General features: G+C 45.0%; 8 protein-coding genes across 8 annotated transcripts; 5 read left to right on the forward strand and 3 right to left on the reverse strand.

Moving 5' to 3' along the window:
* Positions 1 to 229: 229 nt before the first annotated feature.
* VTP01DRAFT_3817 (uncharacterized protein) lies at positions 230 to 1,840 on the reverse strand (the record flags this gene model as incomplete). Its single annotated transcript, XM_069382430.1, has 7 exons — positions 230 to 1,066; positions 1,152 to 1,214; positions 1,276 to 1,340; positions 1,400 to 1,417; positions 1,478 to 1,527; positions 1,656 to 1,708; positions 1,763 to 1,840. The coding sequence occupies 7 exons, from the start codon at positions 1,838 to 1,840 to the stop codon at positions 230 to 232; spliced, it is 1,164 nt and encodes a 387-aa protein (XP_069236143.1).
* Positions 1,841 to 2,438: 598 nt separating this feature from the next.
* VTP01DRAFT_3818 (uncharacterized protein) lies at positions 2,439 to 2,939 on the reverse strand (the record flags this gene model as incomplete). Its single annotated transcript, XM_069382431.1, has 3 exons — positions 2,439 to 2,614; positions 2,681 to 2,812; positions 2,888 to 2,939. The coding sequence occupies 3 exons, from the start codon at positions 2,937 to 2,939 to the stop codon at positions 2,439 to 2,441; spliced, it is 360 nt and encodes a 119-aa protein (XP_069236144.1).
* Positions 2,940 to 3,977: 1,038 nt separating this feature from the next.
* Positions 3,978 to 5,774, reverse strand: VTP01DRAFT_3819 (uncharacterized protein; the record flags this gene model as incomplete). The annotated part of the gene is made up of 5 exons (XM_069382432.1): positions 3,978 to 5,173; positions 5,237 to 5,380; positions 5,442 to 5,561; positions 5,621 to 5,668; positions 5,726 to 5,774. 5 exons carry the CDS (start codon positions 5,772 to 5,774, stop codon positions 3,978 to 3,980), a joined length of 1,557 nt encoding a protein of 518 aa, XP_069236145.1.
* An 872-nt stretch (positions 5,775 to 6,646) lies between these two features.
* On the forward strand, positions 6,647 to 8,404 carry VTP01DRAFT_3820 (uncharacterized protein; the record flags this gene model as incomplete). The annotated part of the gene is made up of 2 exons (XM_069382434.1): positions 6,647 to 7,049; positions 7,122 to 8,404. 2 exons carry the CDS (start codon positions 6,647 to 6,649, stop codon positions 8,402 to 8,404), a joined length of 1,686 nt encoding a protein of 561 aa, XP_069236146.1.
* Positions 8,405 to 8,493: 89 nt separating this feature from the next.
* VTP01DRAFT_3821 (uncharacterized protein) lies at positions 8,494 to 8,984 on the forward strand (the record flags this gene model as incomplete). The annotated part of the gene is made up of 2 exons (XM_069382435.1): positions 8,494 to 8,745; positions 8,820 to 8,984. The coding sequence occupies 2 exons, from the start codon at positions 8,494 to 8,496 to the stop codon at positions 8,982 to 8,984; spliced, it is 417 nt and encodes a 138-aa protein (XP_069236147.1).
* Positions 8,985 to 9,458: 474 nt separating this feature from the next.
* On the forward strand, positions 9,459 to 11,192 carry VTP01DRAFT_3822 (uncharacterized protein; the record flags this gene model as incomplete). Its single annotated transcript, XM_069382436.1, has 5 exons — positions 9,459 to 9,687; positions 9,762 to 10,087; positions 10,645 to 10,672; positions 10,743 to 10,896; positions 10,988 to 11,192. 5 exons carry the CDS (start codon positions 9,459 to 9,461, stop codon positions 11,190 to 11,192), a joined length of 942 nt encoding a protein of 313 aa, XP_069236148.1.
* Positions 11,193 to 13,277: 2,085 nt separating this feature from the next.
* Positions 13,278 to 14,879, forward strand: VTP01DRAFT_3823 (uncharacterized protein; the record flags this gene model as incomplete). Its single annotated transcript, XM_069382437.1, has 4 exons — positions 13,278 to 13,448; positions 13,519 to 13,583; positions 13,652 to 13,677; positions 13,738 to 14,879. The coding sequence occupies 4 exons, from the start codon at positions 13,278 to 13,280 to the stop codon at positions 14,877 to 14,879; spliced, it is 1,404 nt and encodes a 467-aa protein (XP_069236149.1).
* Positions 14,880 to 15,164: 285 nt separating this feature from the next.
* VTP01DRAFT_3824 (uncharacterized protein) lies at positions 15,165 to 16,775 on the forward strand (the record flags this gene model as incomplete). The annotated part of the gene is made up of 2 exons (XM_069382438.1): positions 15,165 to 15,546; positions 15,604 to 16,775. The coding sequence occupies 2 exons, from the start codon at positions 15,165 to 15,167 to the stop codon at positions 16,773 to 16,775; spliced, it is 1,554 nt and encodes a 517-aa protein (XP_069236150.1).
* Positions 16,776 to 17,138: the final 363 nt, after the last annotated feature.

The raw sequence follows: 17,138 nt of genomic DNA on the forward strand, positions 1-17,138 counted from the left end.
TAAATTAGTTCAGGATGCCCACATTGTCGACGTATTAAGGTCTGAATTGCGTGCTACATTCTAAGGTATCATTATCTACTGATCGAAAACAAGTGAGCACAATAATTACTCTGCTGATCCCAGTATCAACTCAGAAAATGCAAAGGAATAAAACGACTGCATAAATATAATTGATTTCTCATAAAAGCAAGCATAGCGATTTCCTTCATTGAATTTATATTCCAGACAATTATTGGGGATATGGTGGATAATTGCTAGGTGGAGGTGGATACTGGCTTTGCTGATGCGCGCCTGGCATGGGCATCTGTGATGGTGGTGGATAAGCACCGGCGCCCTGCTGAGGAGATGGGAAGCCAGGTTGTGGGAACGCAGGGTTTGGTTGCGGCGACGGGTATCCTCCGCCGTAGGGTTGCTGTGGATGATGAGGGGGAGGATAGCTAGGTGGTGCGCCAGGCTGGGGCATTGCAATGTGGCCTTGAGGTGAGGCTGGATACGCAGAGCCAGGTGGAGGCGAATAAGGAGATGCTGCCTGGTGCTGTGGATGCGATCCATATCCTTCTGAAGAGGGTGGCGGTGGATAGTGGCCAGTTGGCGGAGAGTGTGGATAATTGCTAGACGGTGCAGGTGGAGGCGGGTATGCGCCAGCCGCGTGATGCTGTTGGTGCTGTGGCGGCATCTGTGGCGGGTAGCCGGGCTGAGCACCTGGAGCGGAATGTGTAGCAGATCCCTGGTAACCGGCAGCCGCCAAAGCCTCTGGCAACTCAGAGTTATCGTGCGCTGGGGGATTCACTGGTGTCGAAGGTGTTGGTGCAACGTTGTCGCCTACGCCCACAACTTTGATGTTGTCAGGAAGCTTCGTCAGTTCAGGAGGAACACCAACCTCTGCACCGTATCCAAGTCGTGGCTGTCCAAAGTTAGGTTGCTTGTGCAGAGGACCAGTATCTGCAGCGAGGTTCAATGATGCCGCGAATTGGTCGTAAGGTTCGAGGTACCATAGTTGATTCAAGTTGTCCGAATCTTTACGGTTGTAAAGCAAAACCTGAGCGCCACCCGAGTCGCTGTCACCCTGCATGTTTTACAGTCCATCAGTATTTTCTTTCCTTCCTGCCCCCTCACTCTCTCTCTCTGTCAAAAACAATTTCTGCTCCTACCTTGATATCCAAAACCATGGTCGGATAGACTTTGTTGTAAATGAATCCGTTCTCAAAACCCCACTAAAATTCCAAGAAGAATCGGTCAGCAAGAACGCATGCTTGGTCAAGGAATCATACTAACCTCTTGAGCCGGATGGTTATCTTTCTTCTTATTCTGGACGATTGTCTTGTCCTTTTTGAATGCACCTGGCAAAGAAATTAAGCCATTGCCCTATCCGAGATGCTTTCGAAATATAGTTACGTACTTGAGCTAACATCCAGCACTATGCCATTCTATGTCAGTAATACTTTTGTCTACTGTCTTACAATTCCATTGGACTTACCGTGCCCTGATTTCTTATTGACTATGCGTCCATTATCGTAGGTCCACAACCTGTCAGGAGGGGTAATAAGCCAGGAGTGTCGGCTAAAGATACCACAAATCCGTTTGCCCTGTTCGTCCTTATCCCTTTCCCTTTTTGCACAACACTACCCACTGTTTCTTCTTTCGCGTTCACTTACTGATTGTCTGAATCCTGGAACTTTTGTGGCCACACAATAATGTTGGCGCCGGTCTACACAGTGCATTAGTAACTTGATGGCCAAAATTGCAACGATGATTTGCTTGCCTTTGTCTGTCCATCGTATACATCGAGAGCGAACCCATGCTTTCTCGAGATGATATAAAAGTACCCGGACGGGAACATAGCGTGATAGTGGTGGTGGGGATAAACGGCGCTTTGCAGTGCACAGGCCGAACTGGATATGAAAGCTTCTCTCCGCGGGCGCGCTCGGATTGAGGGAGCACACATGACAACTGACTGGATCATCCCTTGCTTGTCCACTTTTGACTGCACCTCTGTATTTCTTTTCGCTTGATATAGCAAGAAACTTTCGGGTTATTTGCTACCTTCTTCAGTTTATTACAACATTGCCTTTTTAAATCAGTAATATAGAGTCCTTTTGTTGCCATTAGTGGTTTCTACTACGAACTACGAAGACAAGATTTCGCGGTAAATATCTTGTGCAAAAAACACAACACGCTACTTGTCACTTCAGGTCAAAAACTTAAACGATGATCAGAGGTAAATACGTAGAATTTGGAGTCATGGGTAGAATTGATCTCATGATATGTATTAAACAAACAAGATCACAGTATTAGATCGCTTTCGAGGAGTAAATCAAAATACATTTATTTAGCTTAGGACTATTTAGAGTATACTTTAATTACAGTAGAGATAGTTATAAATATGCACAAGATCTCTGTATCTATAGCAGTGGCTCGGAAAGAAGGACACTAACAGGTTACAGAATGCGTCGAGAAAAGTCCTGTGCGAGGGCAATGACGCTAAGTGCAATCAAGACCGTTTGCAATTTCACCGGACCTTCCATGGCAGTGAAAGAGGCAGGTGCTGCAGAATCTGTAGCGTTAACGTTGTGGGATCCTCCGCTACCATAGCTGCCACCGCTGCTGGATCCGCCTGCATTGTGCATGTCGTTAGAAGATTGATATCAGTAGAATTAGAAAGACAATATCTACTACGCACCACTGCTGCTGCCTCCGCTGTCGCCGCCGCCGCTGCTACCGCCACCACCGTGGCCACCCTTGAGCATAACGGGATCAAAGCCAGAGCCTTCGATTACACCGTACGCGGTCTTGTCAATGTCAGCTAGAACGACTAATTTACGGCAAGACAGTTAGTCGCTGATCCTGTATACTAGCTATCGTTGACCACATAGTGGTGTAAACTTACACGACGCGAACAAAGCGAAGGTCAACAGTTTGAAAAGGCCAGCAAACTTCATTGCCTGAAGATGGTATGCAAAGTGAACTGTAGAAAAGATGTGGATCAAACATCCAACCTGTTCCTGTTCTTTTATATCTTGATCCTTTCCATCACTCCCTCTCAGTTCTTTTTCACGCGCACGCTCTAGATCCGGGCATGTACTTGCCTCTTTAGATTTAGATAGATTTGGATTGACAAATTGGACCGTTTTCTGACAAAACCAATTCGTGAAAAGATCACGGAAATTGAGGCTGTGCCACGGCCAAAATGAAATCGCTGGCGCAGCTTCTGGTAATTCCCTAAAGAGGTAAATATCGAACTGTTAGTTCCTGGGATTACGTTGTGCAACAAGCGTTGTACATCTCACATACGTACAGTTGACTCGCACGTAACAAGGATCGGGAACGTTACTGCGCCTTGATACTCGCAAATGAAGCTGTATCATGATGAAAATCGACAATGCCATCGTTACAGAAATAAGGATCGAGTGCGAGTGTGTACCTAGCAGCCGTGATCCAGGGATTCAGTGTATATAAAAACTTGATCGGCAAGATAACACACTGCATCTAATTCCACAGATCTAATACAAAATCAGAAATCTAGCGAGGCGCAGTGTAATAGGAGATGCCTTGGATTCTATGAAACTTTTGTCGTACATGGCGCAAAACCGAAACATGAGAACGGGTAGTGTATCATCAACGAGCCACATGGAAAGATCTCAAAGTTCTTTGTTAAGTCAAATTTAGAAAGCAGTGTATGAACGTGATGAAGAAACAACGGGTCAAAATCTACTCATAGCTCATAGAGCCAGACTGTATTCGGGAATACCTACGCAGATCAAACGAGTTTGGAAATCAGGAGACGAAACTCTGTAGTTACTGCCAACCAACACGACATCACCAATAGTGTACGTACATATTGTAAGTAAAATTTGATATTATTACGTTTGATGCGAGTAAATGAGTATATAACAGTATTAGATACAGTAAAATACAAGTTGAAATATGTAAATGTTGCTGCATGATCATTTCCTTTCTTCTAATTCAACGTTGCCCGGTTACAAAAGCATAAAGAAGCCGGCCGTGGTCGCAAGAGCCAGCGTTACTTTTGCAGACAACGACGTTGCGATGTTAGCAATCGGATTGCTGGGAGTGTCAGCACCGCTGGCTGCGGCGTTCATGACATCGACGTCCAAAAATCCAAAACCGGTTAGCTTTGGAGATGTCGAGTTTTGATATGGAATCGAGATGTACAGCAACTTTTGCTGTCGCGAATCAAACGAGTTGCCCCAAATCCAGGCATTTCTGTTAGAATCTGATGGGATGCCTGCGTTGCTAGGTGGCTGACTGACATCCGTGATATTCACGGTCGGCTCGTATTCGAGGCGGCCATTGGAATAGTTACCGAGTGAAAGACCGTATGTCTCGTTTGTCTTGATTTGTCTTGCTACATCGGCAGGCGTGGTCATATTAACATCAAACACGATGTTGTTATCGGTTGAAAGGCTGAGGACTTGGGCGATGGCGAGACGGGTGCTGGGTGACGTCGGGAGAGGATATCCGGAAAGTGACAGGTTGTACCAAAGAGAGTTAGGCTGGAGTGGTACACCTCCATCTGTTGCATTGATCTGAAGGTTGCTAGAGCGCCAGGTGAGGTATGCAGTGAAGGAGGTATCGGAAGCATTGTTGTTACGTGTAACATTCGATGCCATCGTTGTTACTTCAAAAAAGGTTTGCGAGGCATTGTTCGGTGCAGTTCTATTAGCAACAGCAAGCGGTTGCCACGGCAAGTTGGCAAGCGACGTCACTGCGAGCACTTGCTCGCCGTTATCATAGAAACCATTGTTGTTGGCGTCGTTAAACTCGATCACGTTAGCAAACAGGAGGCGATATGCAAAGTCGGCAGGATTGGCCGAAGGATCGGACGAAGCAAAGAAACTGTAATCCGCCATTGGGTAGACATTGTTGGTGGACATGTTGAAAGTATAGTGGTAATTGTCATCGTCGCTGGTATACTCGGTGCCGTTGATAATAACGTTGGAGGTACCCTCGCCTCCAGTGGATAAGACAGGGGCGTAGTATGCACCTGTCTGAGAATTGTAACGATGGTACGCACCCCAGTAGCCAATGTAGAAAGCCGAAGGGATGATGGCCCAGTATAAAAGCGCTGGATTGTACGTGCCGTACCATCCACCGCGGTATCCGCCAACGCCGTATCCGCCTGTGTAAGTTGAAGGATAGTTGGTATACGTAGCTAATCGAAAATAGCACATCAATAAGAGCAATGTCATCGAGCGCGTCACTCACGACAACTTACATCGGGTCGAAGCGTACTGCGGCGGTTTTCCTTGATTGAAACTTCCGTAACCACCTTTTGTGAAGCCTTGACTACCAGCTGGGAAAGTATATCCGCCAGCGTTGCTTACAGGGCCACTTCTCGGTTGCGACATGGCAGGATTTCCTATATTATGCGTCAACATTCATGCGTGGATATTGCTCTTGATCCAAGTCTAGATACATACCTGAATTGGCAGGACTTCGGCCACCGGAGCTGCCACCACCACCGCCTCTGGAGCCTCCTCCACCTCCAGAAGTTCCTCCTCCTCTGGCGCCGCCGCCTGAACTTCCTCCACCGCCGCCTCCTACAAACAAGTTTGCTCAGAATTGATTACATCTCTAAGAAAAAAGGGCATTCTTTTACCTCCGCGGCCGCCGCCTCCGCCGCCTTTACCAATTGCGCCTGGGATATCTGTTGAATAGTAGATGAGTAAACGGTAGAAAGAATATCTTTGTATTGTCCACATACTTGAGACAAGAAACCCAAGTATTAACAGTGTCAGAGAGGTAGATTTCATTGCAGAGATATGCGGGAAGAAAAAAAAAAGGATGTGGAATCCGGTTCCCCGAACGAGATGCTTAAAAATGAAAAAGAAGTTGCTGGAGTTCAATCTGGCTCAGCAGCGGCGAAGTAAGCGCCTGGATCGCCTCCTGTGGCAAGTTGTGCAACGGTGATTGTTATACCGGGCAGTGCTTACCTCATAAACGACATCAGTACACTTTTTCCCATAAGTAATGTCGCATTTTGTGAGATTTTATAATACATTTATACAACAAAACTGCAAATTGCAGCGACATTTAATTTTTGGAAAAAGTGTATTTTGTGAATGCTGAGCAGTGACGGTAGCACAAGTTACAGACTTCGAGTCAATGAAGCGACGCTATAATCTTTTCTTTTCAGAAGCTTGACTCTTCTGCTCAGATTCGTTTTGGTCGTACTAGCTTCGCAAAGCATCTTAATCCGATCAACTGTATTCTCAGTTGCGCAGTCGACTGTCAATTAATTGCTACGGAGCAACTACTCGCTTCGTCCGCGACAATGCTCACTATTTGACCTTTCTGGCCATTGATCCTGTCAATTACGGTGGCTGACATTGAACAAGGGTCATCAACGCGGATGGAGCAACGCACAACATACGAATATGCACACGCCTAGGTGTATCGTTCTCACTTGGGGTGCAAAATTTGAAATCCCTTTTATGGCAACTGTCTGTCCAACCATCAACAGACGCTCATCATTTATGCGAAATTGAAATGTTCTCGTTGGTGGCGACTCAACCAATTGCAAGGTCACATGCATTGCTGCCATGGGAATTAAGCGATTCTCTGCTGTCCATCGTTGCCAGTTTTGCTTGCATTCCTTTTTCTTATCGCACAGTCGCAAACTTTCATGGCATTATTGTATCCAAACACTAACAATGCAGGCAGTGATACTATGCTGTCGCTGTCGCCGATCTTGGATCCTTCTCCGCAACTACGACCTTGTCTCGATCAAACACGTCGATTACCTGACCATGTTTTGCTGCTCATCTTCAAATACTTTAATGCATACGAATGTTTAAATTTATCAACTGTATGCTGGAGATGGTACAGCGTCATCCAAACCTCACCGATGATGTGGAAAACGATATGGTTCTTACGCCCTGCCCAAGAATTAGTGGATTGTCCGCTGTTGAAACGCGAACTTGATGTTGGCAAGTACCTGAGACGACTAACGATCGATCGTGCGGGAGATCTCGACTTGCTTGTATGTTTGCTCCAAAAAGCAGGCTGCGGTAACATTGAATCCTTAAGTAAGGAGTGGAAACATGTATCTTTCGGTTGGAGGTGTGGCTGTAGACTAACAACGAAATTTATGCATGCAGGTTTGCTAGGAGATCCACAACGGCAGCTGTTCTTTCCCATCACATTCACATTGACACCCTTGGCAGTCGATTTCATTTGTTGGCTAGGTCCGTCGCTTACGACGCTGGAGGTCGCGTTTGGCGTCGATATGTTTCTGGATACAAGTTTGGCACGGATCCTCAGTAGTTGCAGCAATCTCAAATCACTGTCGATATACGGAACTCGTCAAAATCTCCACGATCCCGTCAGTTCTTACGAACGGATATCCGAGCAGCAAGAGTTTGCATTGACGCACCTACACTTGGAGATACGACGATCTAGGCTCGGCAATCTCATCCAGCATCTTCTACCTCTGTGTCCGCTGCTTGAAGAATTTATCTTGGAGGACCACGACGGACCGGTGGTAGCCGAAGAATGGAACGCAATTAGTCGACGGTTACTCCCGAAACTCAAGACGTTTGTCGTGAACCTTTGCGATACCTGCATTGTCACGGAATACCACAACGACGATGATGATGACGAAGAAGCGAGACATGCTGAGATCATAGTACCTTACTCGCATATACCAGCTTATCTTCAGTTTGGCAAAAGATCATGGAAATCCTTGCGCATCAGGATCGAATATCAGGAGCATCTCGAGGAAATAATGTCCCATGTTTTCAGGCAATGCTCGCAAGTCGAAGAGCTCGAGTTGTATGCACGCTACAAGACAGAAAAAGCACTTAAATACCACGATACATTGTACGATATCTATGGGCCTATACCACAACATATGCCAAAAATTCGTCACTTGACTATTGGTGGATACGCGGTTTTGTCCGGATATATAATCAATATGACGAAGCAAGCAAGGGCGGATGGAACGCTGCCTTATTTGCAAAAGATATCAGTTGTTGACCTTGTCGGCCGCGCTGCCTACTCAAGATCATGGTTCGTCGACCTCGTAAGTTTGCCGAGCGTCCACAGTCTCGAGATCACGAACTGCCAAAATATCATTACTCGAGATCACATTGCATTTTTGACGGATTCAGAACTGGAAAATGTGATTCTTCACGATGTGCGTCTCGATGACGAATGGTTAGATGCGCTGGAAATTTTGACAGCTTTGAAAAGCTTGGAAATCTCGGACTGCTCTGGTGTAACCGATGCGTTTTTGCGACAATTGATATGCTCCTTGCCAACTTTATCGACATTGCTTCTGCGAGGGTACCGACTTCCTATAAACGAAGACACTGTATGTTATGCGGAGGAGATCATGTCAAATCGAGGAGGATCTTTCATCTATGCCACGTACTCAAAATGATGGTTTTAGTTTAAGGTATCTTTCGTGCTAGCATTGCGCGGTCTGTGAAGTATTCTAGCTTGTTTACAGTATTATGTTTCACATCAAACATGGCGCAATCTATTAGTCACTTCCAGAAGCATCAAGTCTTTTTATCATTCCCATTTTCATACTTCTCTGACTCCCACCCGCAGCCTTTATGGAAGATACTTACTTGCCTTGCATTAGCCAAACTTTCCCTCGAACGGCTTGAGATGAATACTTCTCCAGCAACTGATTATACATTGAAGATACCAGATCATGTATTAGAGCTTTTGTTTGAAAACCTTGGAGCGCCAGACTGTTTCGGAGCACCTAAAAGAGTAAGTCGACGATGGAACAATATTATCCGCAGCACATCCACGAGAATGTGGAAACACTTTTGTGTAAAGCGCAGCGTATATGCTCTGAAAGGCTATCCGTTGCAGTGTGGCATCAAAGACCTTGGAAAGTCTGGCGGTGGAACCAGAAGCAGGTGATTGCTGGTATCTCTTTAAATGGCTGCAAGAATCAGGATGTCGTAAAATTAAACATCTCGGAAAGCAGTGATGAAGAATGGTGATGACTAACCCTTCGAAGTAATAAAGCTTTTCTACATAAACTTCCGATATCGTTTTCATCCCGCGGATATCTTGCTGTTTGTCTGCTGGCTCGATGATACCGTGAATATGTTAAGAATCCGCGGTTCTGTTGCATTCAATGTTGCAGACATTTTCCTGCCTAGGACCCTATCCAGCTGCAGAAATCTCACAGAACTTCAAATTTCTGATTCGGATCGTTGGAAAGACTACAAGTAGATACTCTGAAATTCAAGCGGCTGACGCTCAGACTTTACAACTAGCACCTCAGACGAGTTTGCAACTATTTTCTGGATCATTGTCCTCTGCTGGAGGTGATTCACTTTATCGATAGTTCGTTTTATGATGAGTCTTACGATATTACCATGTTCCATCGTTTTCCACGGTTACGATTATACACATTGTTGCCACAATTCGGAGACATAATATTGCACAGTGGCGCGGGTCACAAGATGCCAATGATGCGAGTACTTGCTTCGAAAAGTGACAACTTGGCATTAGCCTGTTATCAAGAGTTGAATTCAATGCGTATATACTTGCGAACCGTTATGTACGGCTACCTTCTACTACCCATAGTAAAGCACTGCGGCGATATCGAAACTTTGGAGCTTGCGTTCGAAATACCGAAACTTAAGCTTTATTTCTATGATGGACCTGCATTTCATCCCGTTCTAACGCTGGTGCCACGTTATTTCCACAAAATTTCGCCATCTCGTACTGTACGAGGGGACGGCGCTTGCATGGAAAATTTAGAGAAATAGTTTCCTTGTGGATGTATCCGCACATGGCGCCTCTGGAGATGTTGACTCTTGCAGGATTTCACGTTGAATTGGCATGCTCGTGGTTTTACTGCTGTATATCGCCAGTGATAAATCTGCCCTCATTCAACTCGCTTGGACTGAGAAAGTCGCCGGCACTTACAAGCGCGCATATGCATGTAGTATTGCACGACTTGGATATTGAAAATCTATGTCTTACAGAAATGCGGATCGACGATGGTGACGACTGGATAAAGACGCTTGAATCCTGGGTCAAGTTGACAAGTATTCGTTTTGAGAACTGCACTGGTGTCACCCAAGACTTTATCGTTGGGTTGCTAGCTATATATCCTCGTATCAAAAGTTTATACATTAGGCCTTCCTATCACCTGGACAATGCAACAAGAAACTGGGCACAAGCGAAATTGTCTGCAAGAGGAGGATCTTTTGTATGATTCTAGTGAATATGCTCTTCTCTAGTAGCATTTTTCGGTGTATGATAGCAGCTTTAAATAGCAGCATATACACTTTTTGCGAAGGATACTGCATTAGAATGTGGTTAGCACCAGTTTCTTTGTAATAAATGCTATGACTTGCATTGCACAGGGTTTGATGAACTTCTCTTCACGGTTTTACCCAATCAAAACATCAGGAATTGCCTTTTGTCATATTCTGTGTAAAGGAAGGAAAGCACAGTAGAGAAGTTGCGGCAGAGGGACAACAGAGTGCCCGAAACAGCCCTTCAGGCAATGTACACTTATTAGTTCAAATTTTAGCGCTTCGCCTTATTGTTCTAAAATTAAGCCATTGACATCCAAAGAATATAGTAGACATTATCTAGTAAGGATTTAGCTCGACAGATGCTGATCGTATTGCATCCGTTTAGCGTAACTCGGCAATTTTCTTCTTGGCAGGTAACCAAGAATACGCATATTTGCTCATCTCGATGAGGAACTGTGAGATTAGTATCTAAATAGATAAAAGGTCACGAAACAACGACAAACGCGTTGACTTTTGCTCTGTACTATTTGGCCAGATACTTCGATAAACAAAGAACGGCCCGAGACAAAGTTATCAAAGTGCTTGGTGATAATCCCGAGGATGTTCTACCAACACTGGAGCAATTGAAGCAGCTCAAGTACAATGATATAATTTTTGAGGAGGTAAGTACAAAGGTTTGTGAGGTGTTTAGAGGTGTCTCATACAATGTATCCCAATGTTGTTTTTAGAATCTGCGCCTGCGCCCGCCAGCTTCGTTTATCGACAGCCGAAGGGCGGTGCACAGGAGACCTATTCATTCCAAAAGACAAAGCTGTGACCGTTGATATATCGACGATCCAACGTCATCCAGACATATGGGACAATCCAGACGAATTTATCCCTGAGCGGTTTGAAGAAGGCGCCGAGCCCGACCAGCGAAAGGGTCTTGCTTGACTGCCCTTTAGCAACGGAGAACGCCAATGCGTCGACATAAACTTTAGCATCGCGGAAGAACGCGTTGCACTGTCTATGTTCTGTAAGTTTCTGAGTAAAAACCCTAGTTCGTTCCAGCAGGCGACTTACGACTTTCGATACATAGTGCGCAAATTCGAATGGATGTTGCCTGAGGTTTCGATACATAAGTATCAGCTTCATTTCAAGAACTTTCAGAACGCGGCACCCAAAGATCTTATCATTATGTTCAAAAACAGATATTGATTAATAACCACTGATGTATTTTGAAGGCGTCTTTCGGAAAAGCTGAGTAGGAGCGGCCAAATAATCCTTTCAGCGAATTGATCCGTGCATTCTGTGAAAAGAATACAATTTCACATGCATCAATAAAAGTACAATCCAGAAATGTCAAGCTCTTAGCATTTCAGCTCATGACTTTGTTAGAATACTTGTCATGTAACATTTTCATCTCATTGCTGTTATCTTGCAAGAGTCGGCGGAGCCAGTCACTGTTCCACAACAGCGTTTTGCATAAGACGGAGCTTAGCATCAGTAGTACTACAATGCACAGGGGTTAACAAAGAAGCGCCTACGAGGTAGTTGCTGCCACAGAAATCCTGCTCAACAAATGTATGCTCGAAGACACCTCCATTTGTGAATAAGAAATATTTTTGCGCGCCCCAATTTGATTGGCTCTTGCATCACGAGAACGGTGCGACTCCCTCAATTCGCATTTCTTCATGGGGTTCTCCACTCTCTGATCGTCGCAAGTCGGTCAATTGTGGATTCAACGGGAGCTGCAATCGTGTGGCTCACCAATTCTTTTCCCTTCTATAGATCATTGACCCGAGGAACTCCCGAGGCACACACTCCCGCTGGGGTTTATGGTCTTTTCCCAGCTTCGACCAAGGAAAAAAAGACTACCTAACCCGTATGTCGCAAGAAGGCAAGAGCAAGCAAGCCAATCAAGTAGCTCACAGAGCATTCTCCGTAGTTTTCCATAGGACGGGCTTGAAACTCCCGAGGAGCTGGTAAGGCCCCGTAAGGGCGCCGGAAGGCACGTAAGTGTGCGAGCCAGCGACAATCAAACGAGTCCTTGTAGGACGGAGAGTTGGTTTATTGCATCTTTTCGTGTTGCGAAATTCCCGTAAGGTCGAGTCTCCCTCTCAACACTCCATACCCAGAACACAAAAAGGGCTGCGGTTCCTTGTTGCCCCTCCCACGATCTGCTGCTGCATAGCGGCTGCATCAGAAAGGCGGCATTCGGTGGTGCCCTAGCAAGTTGGTCAAGTCAAACCTAGGGCTTTCAATACATCCAAGGCATTCAAGGCGTTCAAGACTGGATTGTGGTTTTTGACTAGCATCTGTCAGCCCAGCACAAGGATGGCAAATACTACATAAACCACCACACAACTTTTTGGGAACTGGTCGTGCCGCCTCCTCGTGGTGGTTCTTGGATATATCGTTGGCTTGCTCAACGTGAACTAAACGGCACTCATAAATAAGGATAGAAATGAATGAGCATGTAAATAAAATAGTTTTCATAAAGACAAGATAGCTCTTTTTCATGTGATTTGCTGCGCAATCCAGGCAATCTCCAAGAGTTCTCTTTCTCCAAAACCAGTTAACTCCTTGTTCTACTACAAAATAAACATCCTCGTCCGAATTTCGCCTACTCTTATTATCTCCCTTCGATCAAGGGCTGTGCGCGTGGTATGCGTGGGTGTCCCCTCTCTTAGCATTAGGGTTGACTACAAACCGGATAACTGGTAAAATTTCTAGCTCTTGCAGACATCGACAAGCTTTCTATACATCGGGAGGAAGCACGAGATTTTATGACTTGGCTATATCGAGGGGCCATCCATCACACGACTTCCATTTCTCAATATCGAGTCCATCTTTACCAGAGTATCTTTCAGAAAGTATGTGCTACGTTGGTCTTGGCAATGCCTCTGCTTAGATATTACAAGCTTATCACTTAGCTCCATTTTATGCGTTACACTAAACATGGCGCAGTTGCAAGTCAGAAAACGGCTTCCAGCCACGGATGCCAGAGGGCCCTTTTCTTTTGTCTCTTGACTCCAAATGGCAGTTTTTATGAAAGATCCTCGCCATGCGTTTGCAAAGTTCTTTTCCCAAGTACCTGGCAAAAGTTCGCCTTCAGCGACTGATCATACGCTCAAAATACCGGATCCTGTAATAGAACTTGTATTTCAAAACCTTACAGCGCAAGAATGTCATCGGGAACCTAGCAGAGTATGTTGACGATGGAACAACCTCTTTCGTACAAGCGGAAGGGTATGAAACGCGTATTTCTGGACCGCAGCGTATATACCTTGACAAATTGTTCATTACTCCAAAGAGATACCATAGCGTCAAACAGCATCAGAAGTTTGACTATTGCATTGCCGCTGATAGCTGATTGGAACTACCTTGTTAAACTACTGAAAAACGCGTAGTGTTACCGGATCAAGCATCTTGGTAGGTAAAAGATCGACAATATGATCCATTGCACCCTTGAGTATGACCGAGAAAATCTGTATAGTACTACAGCGTCCGGCCGAATTCTCCTTCCAGAAAGTGATCACCACGTTCAGCACATTAACGATCGATAGCCCCATTTCTTACGATGCACCAACGGTTCTGCGCAGTATCTTATCCAGCTGTAAAAGTCTCACAGAGCTCCATATTTATAACTCAACTTCCGCTTATATCGTAAAATCAAGCAACATGTTGGATGTTCTAAGGATACTAAACCTCAAGCGGCTGACGCTCGATGTATCCAGCATAGCTATCCGACCATTTTGCGACTTCCTTTTGGATCACTGCCCTTTGCTGGAGGAGATCGCGTTACACGGAGTCATCAAGGTTCGAAATGTTGAGAATATCGAAATATTTTATCGCTTCCCACATTTACAATCATTCAAACTAGAGGTGAAGTTTCCTCACCTGGAAGTCACACATTGGCGCGACGGCAATGTTACAAGCACACAGAAAGCATCCTTTGACTCTCGATTACCATGGGACTCACTGCGCTTACGCATGGATAACATACTTTATTCCAATACCCAGTCGACAGTATTGGAATGTTACCGCGATGTCGAGACTCTGAATATTGTCCGCGATTCCTCTGTCCAACCTGTGTTGACACTAGTGCCACGATATTACTTTAAGCTTCGCCATCTTATACTGAGCGAGAAACTAGCCACTGCATGGGTATTCAGACGTGCGGCATCGTTCTTATCGGCGAAGGATTCGAACCTGAAGACGTTGAAACGAGTGACCCTTAAAGGATTTGATTGCGATACGCAAGGTTCGCAGCTGGTCTATGCCCTAGTGCCGTTACTGAATTTGCCCTGCATCACGTCGTTTGGTCTCCAAAACTCGCGAGCATTCAGGAGTGCACATATCTATAAATTGAATGACATGGCGATCGAAAAACTATTTCTTACAGAAATGCACATCGATGATTACTGGATAAGAGCGCTTGAAGGCTGGGATAAATTGACTGCCTTGCATTTTGAGAATTGCAAAGGCGTCACCCAAACCTTCGTTAAGGCCCTGTTATCTAGATGCTGCAGCCTCAAGTGTTTGTATATCAAGGCTTCGAGTTTCCTCGACAAAGCGACGGAAAATTGGATACAGGCGCAGCTGTCCGCAAGAGGAGGGTCGTTTGTAGCACTCTAAAGGACATGCTTTAAACACTATAACTCTATAAGTTTTTGCAGAGTTGTCTGCTTTAAACTGGATGGGCGTAGAATAAAAACAAATCTTTAGCTCGACGCCTCTTGCTTGCATGCAGCTATTGGATTGACATGGCATACTGAGTGTATTCCTGCATTGTGCGCTGGGTTTTGATCAATCAACTCTTTTTTGTGCTACATCATCTGTTACACATCAGCAGAAAAGACTACTTCAGCCGCGCTGAGCGAGTTTATCCTTTTTTCTTTTCTTTTCTGTTCAGAGATCTTGATGGAGATCAACAGCTGTGCGCTTGCAAAGCTTTCACTCGAAGCGTTCGACAAAAACGTCACTCCAGCAGTTGATTATACGATCAAAATACCGAACCATGTGTTAGAGCTCGTGTTTGAGAATCTCGCGGTTCAAGACTGTTTCCGGGCACCTAGCAGAGTATGTCGACGATGGAACAGTCTTATCAGAACAAGCGGAAGAATATGGAAGCACTTTTGTGTAAAGCGCAACGTATATGCTTTAAAAGGTTGTCCGCTATTCCAAAGAAACAGCGTGGCATCAAAGAATCTCGAAAGTCTGGCGGTGATGCCACGAGCAGGCAACTGGAAGTTTCTGTTTGACTGGCTGCGAGAAGCAGAATGTCGTAAGATTAAACATCTCGGTAAGCAGTGATCAAAAGAGTGGCTAAAAGCTTTGGCTGGAAATAATAAAAATATAGAATTTCGATACCCTTTTGATCCCGCTGACCAGTATATCATGCCCTTTGTTTGCTGGCTCGGCGATACCGTGAACACACTAAACATATGCGGCCCTGTTCCATTCAACGCAGATATCGTCCTGCCTATCATACTATCCAGCTGCAAAAATCTCACAGAACTTCATATTTATGATACGTCTCGCCTTCATCTCTCGAGCGAAACGCTGGACCAATTACAAGTAGATGCCCTAAAACTTAAACGACTGACGCTCAAGCTTTACGACACACACCTCAGAAGAGTTTGCAATTTCCTTCTCGATCACTGTCCTCTACTGGAGGAGATTCACTTTATAGATTGTTCGTTTTATGAAGACGCTTATGATATTAGTATATTTCATCGTTTTCCACGGTTACGATCATACACTTTGGAGCTACAGTCTGGAGACATCCAAGTCGAGCAGTGGCGTGGACTATCATCATCATGTCATCAAGAGTGGAAGGCGATGAGCATATGCTTGCGAACCGTTTTGCACGGCAACGATTTGTTGCCCATTCTAAAGCACTGCAGCGATATTGAAACTTTGGAGCTTGCACTTGACATATCAAAACCTAACCTTGCTTTCGACGGCGAACCTACATCTCATCCCGTTCTAACATTGATACCACGATATTTCCACAAACTTCGCCATCTGGTATTGTACGAGGAGACAGCACTTGTATCGAATATTAGAGGGATGATATTATTGTTGAAAGATCCACACACAGCCCCTCTAGAGATGTTGACGCTTGCAGGATTTCGCGAGGAAGTAGCATGCTCATGGCTTTACTATTGCATATCGCCAGTGATAAATCTGCCCTCAGTCAAATCGCTTGGACTGAAAAAGTCGTCGGCATTTACAAGCGCGCATATCTATGCATTGCACGACTTGGCTATTGAGAACCTATATCTCACGGAAATGCGGATTGGCAATGATGATGACTGGATAAAGGCGCTTGAAGCTTGGAACAAGTTGACGAGTATACATTTTGAGAACTGCACTGGTGTCACCCAAGGTTTTATCGTTCGGTTGTTATCTGGATGTTCCAGTATCAACCGTTTATATGTTGAACCTTCGTATTTCCTTGACAATGCAACAAGAAACTGGGCACAAGCGAAATTATCTGCAAGAGGAGGATCATTTGCAGCGTTTTAGCAAATTTCCTCCGACAACAAAGGTTCAATCATACGAAAAGCGGTAATACTTTGAATTGGTACAGATACTAGTTGGCGCTTGACTGTGTACTGCGTCTATTGAGGGGCCAAAAATAGGAAACAATAGGTTGGATATTTGAACATGGTAAGCTTATGTACAATAGGAACTTTTTCGTAATCTTGCCCCTGATCCGATTTTTCCTCGATTTGGTCTTGTGCCCCTTGCAGCAACAATTCTGATCTTACAATGCCTCTTCTATTATGTACCTTTATTTGTTTGCCAGCAAAGCATTTCAATATTGTTTTCTCTGGTGACAACATTCGTAGAAACTGTTGCGCGGTCTCTATTACAATCCCCAGCGAT

This window comes from Rhizomucor pusillus (genome assembly GCF_041956525.1).
Source record: "Rhizomucor pusillus strain CBS 183.67 unplaced genomic scaffold VTP01scaffold_18, whole genome shotgun sequence".
In the NCBI taxonomy this organism is placed as follows: Eukaryota; Fungi; Mucoromycota; class Mucoromycetes; order Mucorales; family Lichtheimiaceae; genus Rhizomucor; species Rhizomucor pusillus.